The sequence below is a fragment of the Schistocerca cancellata genome, chromosome 5, assembly GCF_023864275.1.
Source record: "Schistocerca cancellata isolate TAMUIC-IGC-003103 chromosome 5, iqSchCanc2.1, whole genome shotgun sequence".
NCBI lineage: Eukaryota > Metazoa > Arthropoda > Insecta > Orthoptera > Acrididae > Schistocerca > Schistocerca cancellata.
The window spans coordinates 19,853,483-19,861,141 of NC_064630.1; the positions used below are offsets into that span (position 1 = coordinate 19,853,483).

At 38.6% G+C, this 7,659-nt stretch overlaps 1 protein-coding gene across 2 annotated transcripts in view; it reads right to left on the minus strand.

The window, feature by feature from the left end:
* LOC126188078 (TM2 domain-containing protein CG11103) overlaps positions 1-6,215 on the minus strand; it is a 30,291-nt gene extending 24,076 nt beyond the window's left edge. Inside the window, exons 1-2 of one of the 2 annotated variants that reach the window (XM_049929530.1) lie at positions 6,039-6,215; positions 5,748-5,835 (exon numbers count right to left, since the gene is read on the minus strand). In XM_049929530.1, the coding sequence (XP_049785487.1) occupies positions 5,748-5,835; positions 6,039-6,043 (93 nt within the window). In that variant the 5' untranslated portion in view covers positions 6,044-6,215. Of the gene's footprint in view, positions 1-5,747; positions 5,836-5,912 lie in introns of both variants that reach the window. The other variant, XM_049929529.1, reaches the window with a different exon arrangement.
* Positions 6,216-7,659: the final 1,444 nt, after the last annotated feature.

Here is a 7,659-nt window from a genome sequence, read left to right on the forward strand (position 1 = left end):
ATCAACAATGGAAAATCCAGGATGAATTGCTACTCACCATACAGAGGGGATGTTGAGTCACTGACAGGCACAACAAAGAGACTGCTATACATGTGAACTTTCGGCCAAATGGCCATCATCTACTGTAGAAAACACACACAGATATTCATGCGAGCACAGCTCACACACATGCCCACTTTACCTCTCCACTGAGACTGGACTGTGAAGAACTGCACCAGTTGGGAGAAACCATCTGGGCTGTGGGAGTAAGGAGGAGGCTGCAGCAGGGAAGGGGATGGGGAGGTGTAGGGTAGGGATGGGGAGGTGTAGAGCAGCTTGTGGGAGCAAGAATGGTTGGTGTGGGGACAGGGTAGGACTGCTAGGTGCAGTCAGGAGGTTTGAGAAAAGCGGGGGGTGGGGGGGTGGGCAGAAAAGGAGAGGGTGCGGCAAGAGAGACTAGTGGTTGCTTCAGTGCAACAGAAGGCTGTGTAGTTCTGGAGTGGGAGCAGTGGAAGGGATAAGAAGGTATAGGACAGGGACCAGTGAAGGATGAAGCCACGGGGGTTAGAGGAATGTAGAATATACTGCACGAGAGTTCCCACCTGTGCAATTCAGAAAGGCTGCTGTTGGTAGAAAGGACCCAGATGGCACAGGCTGTGAAGCAGTAATCTGGGTGAACCACACTGTCTTGGGCAGCATGTTCAGCAACTGGTTAGTCTGTGTCTTGGCCATAGTTTGTTGGTAACCATTCATGCAGGTAGACAGTCTGTTGGTTGTCATGCCCAAGGATCAACCCAGATTTTACACTACAAAACACAGCTCAGCGGTTGCAGCTTAGCTTGTAGATCACATGACTGCTTTCACAGGTAGCCCTGCCTTTGATGGAATAGGTGATGCTTGTGACTGGGCTGGAGTAGCTGGTGGTAATGAGGCGATATATGGGACAGGTCTTGTTCCAGGTCTGTTATTGGGATATGAGCCATGAGGCACGAGGTGGCAAGCGGGGGTATAGTAGGGATGACAAGGATATGGCATAGATTCAATGGGTGGCAGGCTACAACTGTGGGAGGAGTGGGAAGGATCAACCCAGATTCTACACTACAAAACATTGTGAGGAACAGCTGTAACTGACCACTAAAAACACAGAAAATACGAAAAGGTAAGATATCAAAGAGATGGGATTGGAAAAGTTGAAAGAACCTGTCATTATTACGAGTTTCAATTGTGCTAACATCAGGTGATGCTGGAGAAATAAAGATTACATAATGGGACACTGAAAGTACTAGGTGACTTTTGCTATTTTGGACAGCAAAATACCTGATTATCACAGAAACAGAGATGATACAGAATGCAGACTTGCAATGACAAGAAAAGTGGTCCTGTGGAAAATTTTACATGCAATTTAAACTAAGTGCAACCTTGTAGAGAAATAAAGGACACATGGTAAATGGTACAGAAAAGAAAACAAGCTTTTGAAAAGTGCAGTGCCACAGAAGAATGCTGACAACCACATGAGCAGACTGGATAACTATTGAAGAGGTACTGACTGAAACCAAGGAGAAAAGACAATGTGAATAAAAGAAGGGATTGGGTTAATGGGACATATCCTGACACACCAACAACTAGTGTAAGTTATGCAGAGATGAGGCTTTCACAGGATAGACTTCTGTGAAAAGCTGCATCAAACTATAGTAGAGCTGGTAAAATAAGATCCTTCACAGATGCAGTGCGTTGGTACAGCTGCTTCAAGCGTATTCCCCAACCGATCACACAACATGATTTTGTATACATTTCTATGGCAACACCACTGTGTTGTTGCAACTCTATAGCTGACTTGGTTTTGCCTGAGACCATTTGAACTTCACAGTTGAAAGCTGACAACACCACTGCCAACTGCCAGGGATCTTCTCTCACCAACTGTGCTACTGTCTTCTGACTGAAGACAATAACATCTGACATTCTAAACTGTATAGAATATAGGGTATGTATAAAGCAGACTTACGGACACAATAAATGGTCCCATAAATCATCACTGTGCAATGATGATCAAACATGCCTCACACCTAAAATATTTTCAGTGTCACAAGCACTATTTACAATCATCCATGCACCACATTCATCACAATCTTGTGAGCAATAGAACATCCACAACAATTATGGTGTATATTAATGTTATCAGGTAGATGATGCATACCAACCTTGAATATTTTTGCATGATTTTTATGGTAATCTCTTACAAGAAATTCCAGCAAGGTCAACAACTTGTATTTTACTACTGCTTCAGGTAAATACTATAAATATAATTAATTTGGGTCTATAACTAAATGTATATCTTATGATGTACACATCCATCAATTTACAGTGTTTAAGAAGTGGTTTTCTGCAGATTTTTTACACAGCAACCAATTCTTATGGTGCTGGGTTATCCCGTATAACTTGCTGGTAGAGATTTACTTACCTCCTCTAGTTCAGTTCACAAAGCACAACAAACTATGAAGTGAAGGCAAGACTTTCTAGGTTATTATGCTGCATCTAGTTGTTCTTAAATTTCTTCTTACACATTCAATGTTGTTGACCCCTCAGCTGGGATATTCAAGATTTTTTGGTGCTCTTGATAAAGATTCCAGCACAGGGTAAAATTTAAGAAAAACATGATGAAGCCTAATAACTTAGAATGAATACTATAGCATGACAACAACCACAAAAGCTTGCAGATTTACATAAAACGAAGTGCCTACAACTATTCTAGGCTACTACTTATTCAGGGGTGGGAAATACATGTTTTCTTATAGGTAATCTAGTTATTGAGATAAATGAAGTGTCAAATGCAACAACTAATAAAGTTTGTGTTTAACAAACTGACACATGCCATAATCAAATAATAACTGCTCCCCAGGAGTGGGAGCCACACAGATTATTATTTTGAATCAGTCATCACATTAAACCATGATTCAAGTATGGCTCTCACCTACATCCACCACTATTGGGCTCAAGTAAACATACAGTAGTGCAATCTGCCACATTGGTGAACAGCAGGCAACTTGTTGCTGAGCATTTCATGACAGGTAACACTTTGACTTACCAAAAACCAATAAAATGTCATTATATGATCCTCATTGCTCAGTTGTTGGCTTGCAGCCATCTGCCAACACATTTAGTGCATGCTACAGTAGTCCACTGATATATCATGTCTTTGACAGTCTCCTTGGTTTTGGGGTTGCAGATTACAGTCAATTTTCTATGTGAAGTGGATAACAGTATCACAATTGTGTTCTACAGTGGAGACATACCTTAAGTATCTCATCACTAACCAAGTTCAAGCACATACATCACAGCAATGGCTGAGGGATATGTCTTTTCAAAAATGGCTCTGAGCACTATGGGACTTAACATCTATGGTCATCAGTCAATATGTCTTTTTCCCACAGCTGATACTGAATACATTTTCATTTCTGACATTTTCATTAATATAATTATTATAACTCATTCATAATAATAAAGTGACAGAGCTAGTTGTTTATTAGACAGCATCTGCAGTAACAGCTAATCAGAGCACACGTTTGGTCACATCTATTATGTGCACTGTGCTACCTCATCTGCTGGTTACTAGTCAACTGTGGTCTGTACAGACAATTGTTGTGATTTATTCTTATATGCTTTTTTTTCAGTGTGGTATGGTTCTTATTTTTCCCGAGGGCATGCAGCTTTACTGTATGGTTAAATGATGATGGCATCCTTTCGGGTAAAATATTCCAGAGGTAAAATAGTCCCCCATTCGGATCTCTGGGCGGGGACTACTTAGGAGGACATCATTATCAGGAGAAAGAAACTGGCGTTCTACGGATCGGAGTGTGGAATGTCAGATCCCTTAATCGAGCAGGTAGGTTAGAAAATTTAAAAAGGGAAATGGATAGGTTAAAGTTAGACATAGTGGGAATTAGTGAAGTTCTGTGGCAGGAGGAACAAGACTTTTGGTCAGGCGAATACAGGGTTATAAATACAAAATCAAACAGGGGTAATGCAGAAATCGGTTTAATAATGAATAAAAAAAAAAAATAGGAATGCGGGTAAGCTACTACAAACGGCATAGTGAACGCCTTATTGTAGCAAAGATAGATACGAAGCCCACGCCTACTACAGTAGTACAAGTTTATATGCCAACTAGCTCTGCAGATGATGAAGAAACTGAAGAAATGTATGATGAAACAAAAGGAATTATTCAGATAGTGAAGAGAGACGAAAATTTAATAGCCATGGGTGACTGGAATTCCAAAGTAGGAAAAGGAAGAGAAGGAAACGTAGTATGTGAATATGGATTGGGGCTAAGAAATGAAAGAGGAAGCTGCCTGGTAGAATTTTGCACAGAGCACAACTTAATTATAGCTAACACTTGGTTCAAGAATCATGAAAGAAGGTTGTATACATGGAAGAAGCCTGCAGATACTGACAGGTTTCAGATAGATTATGTAATGGTAAGACAGAGATTTAGGAAAAAAGTTTTAAATTGTAAGACATTTCCAGAGGCAGCAGAACAATGGCATCTAAGATCAACAACTGCAAAATTACATCATAAACAGGTTACAGTGGATTGATTGACACAAGCTTTGAGCACACGAAGCCGAAATACACACAAGCTTCTCTCACAATGTATTAAATATACTTGAGCAAGATACTATTATGTATAAGTTCCAATCATGTGTAGTCTATTTATGAGAAATGTCAACTTGTTCAAGGAAGCAGTGGGAAAAACTCAATTTACAACAAAATAGTTACATAATCCCTATACATTTCCTATTCATTAATGAAACTGCATCTGCAACAAATGCAAGGAAATCTTGCTGCTGAGAGAGAGAGAGAGAGAGAGAGAGAGAGAGAGAGAGAGAGAGAGAGAGAGAGAGAGAACCTTATCAGGTAATGAAAAGTGTAGGCAGACAACAGGAGTTCAAAAACCTAAACAAGTTTGTTATACAAATCCTCCTACTCCAGTGCAAACATTCTCAAGAGATAATATTGGGATTACATTGTATGGAAATTTATTAGTTAATGCACACATAAATAGAATTTATGTTTCTTGGTAAGAATTATGTGGTAGTTATCAGTGTTGCAATACTTTATAAATTCTGCATTAATTTTCTGAACAAGAATGTCTAGGAAACTGTAAAAGATGCTTCACACAAGCCTATCATGATCAAGCACCTAACAAGTATTTCTTTCCAGTGGAAATACGAAGAACCACAAACGTGGGTATATACCACATCAAAACTTGTAAAACATTTACAGCTTGTGTCATTCAAACTCTTGAGCTAGTATGCAAATTCACAGGATGTAGCTTAACAATTCAATTCAATGAAGGACATCACTTTAAAAGTAACAAAAGCATTTGTTTCCTCATCTCAAAGTTTATAAAGTTGAGGCCTACAGGGTTCCGAAAAATAAACGTATTCAGAGTTTGGAAACCGTGGAATTACCTGCAACATGTACAGACGCCTACATACAAAATCTGAATAGCAGCTCAGCTAGTAGTGTGGGGACCAGTAGATCACTGTGTTTTGTAAAACAAAATATTTTTTTTACGAAATAAATTCGTGCCATTACTTCTGTGAATTATTAATTTTAATAAACTGTCTACAACCATGTCTCAAAATCTACCAACACATAATTAAATTGGCAGGTTTCTTCTTTAATTCATGATGTAACTATCGCTACTAAACAGTGACTGCATTATACAACATCTTTTTTCAAAGTAAGTTTTCAATGGATGCCTATACCTTAACACAACCCCGACCTAGCTCTGCTTTGGCGGTTTCATTGCCTTTATGATCTATTAGATCTTCGCAATCCAAGAACTCCAGGGGGCTGTGAAAAGAGAAAAATAAGTACGATTCAAAGTACAACCAACAGTCCAAAACAAACAATTTAAGAACACATCTTACAGAAAAGAGCAATTAACGTAGGGTCCGTATGGATTATATTCCACATTATTATTATTAATATTTTTCGTTTGGTTTGCTGCAATTGTTGTTAGCAAGCACAACACTGAAGCAATACACAAAACATACTTCATACTTTAAAACGACCTGCCATCCACATCCTCCAACTATGACAAATTATAAGACAGAAAAAAAAAACCTTAACACCAAACCTAGTACACACTACCTCCCACCACACTGTTCAATATACACTAATCACTACCCAAACACTCAGTCATCTGTCACGTTTACCTCAGCGATTATGTATAAGCATGTAAACATTTCAAGGATGTTAATGCCTGTCGGAGAGTTTTTGCTTTCCTACATATAAACTTTGCCCGCAGATTTTGAATTTTATTATAGGCGGGTAAAGAGAGGGGGATTCCCGCCGTCCCGAGTAAGCGGAACTCAGTCTGGCCGTCAAAACATTCTATAGTGTTATGTTTCATTGGTAAAAATGAGCAGCTAGACAAAACCAATTATTCGTACAATACTCACAATACCAGGAGGAAGAGGACCTCCATTATGAATTAAGAAACCTTAGTATTGTACTAAAAGGGACCCATTACACGAACTGCAAGGTGTCCAATGTTCTTCCACCGTTACTGAAATCACTTGTTGACAAGCTTCCCAAATTTAAAGAGCAGCTCAAACACTATCAATAGATAATTCTATTTATTCGGATGAAGAACATTTCAGTTCTGTTAACTCTAACTGATTTTTCTTTTAGTTAAAGCTGATGTACTCTTGTGCATTACGATAGTTGGAATCACTGTTAACGTTTCTATGTTTTGTATGTAGCTACTAAGATCTACCTTTATTTTAACTTTTTAAAGTGTGATTTTGTCTGTACCTATTAATGTGTATTTTCTCTTATACCTATATCTTCTCTTGCAAGAGGTTTTTTTATGAGTTCCTTTTGTATAATCTGTAATAATCTGACGTACGACATCCATACGAATGTCTCGTCGTATTGGATTTATGGGATCTAAATAAATAAAATTTCAAAATGGCGGCATCGACACTGGTAGTGCCGTCACCCACGTCACGACACCGTGAAAGTTTTGACAGCTGACGTCATCCGATCGCTATTAATCACGTAAACCCCAAGGTTATTCCCTTCCAACACATGGCCATGCACAAATATCCGTATTTCATTTGATCGTCGTATTGTTGGTTGATACCAATTGTTTGTTGCTCGTTATTTATTACGAACTATTTCGTTTCGTTATTTCTTTTGCTGAAATTCATAATTTTATAACAAAAGATGAAAGATTAATAGAAGCAATGAGGCAGCAGTTTGAAATGTAGTACATGATCACATGAAATTACTAAATCCGCAAACTAAGTTGACACTGCCGGGAGCGACCATAAAGGAATTTCCCATATACCGTCATTCCCATCAGATACCGCGCCAAGTGTTGGTTTCGTTAGCACGGATAATAGTCCAACACTCCATTTACAGAATAAATTTTTATACATACCGGCACTGTATATTTCCCAATGAAACAGATTGCAATATGGCTGCATATTGAAGTGAAAAAAGTACTGTTGGTAGAACGCGATTGATTAGTAAATGGAATTTATTGATACATTGTCACATATTTTTGTTGTTTCTTAAAGAAATGGACTGAAACCTCTAGAGACTGCAACAGTGACAAAATGCTTTTTTGTGAAGTATAAATCAACTATTGTCCCCCACCACCACCAA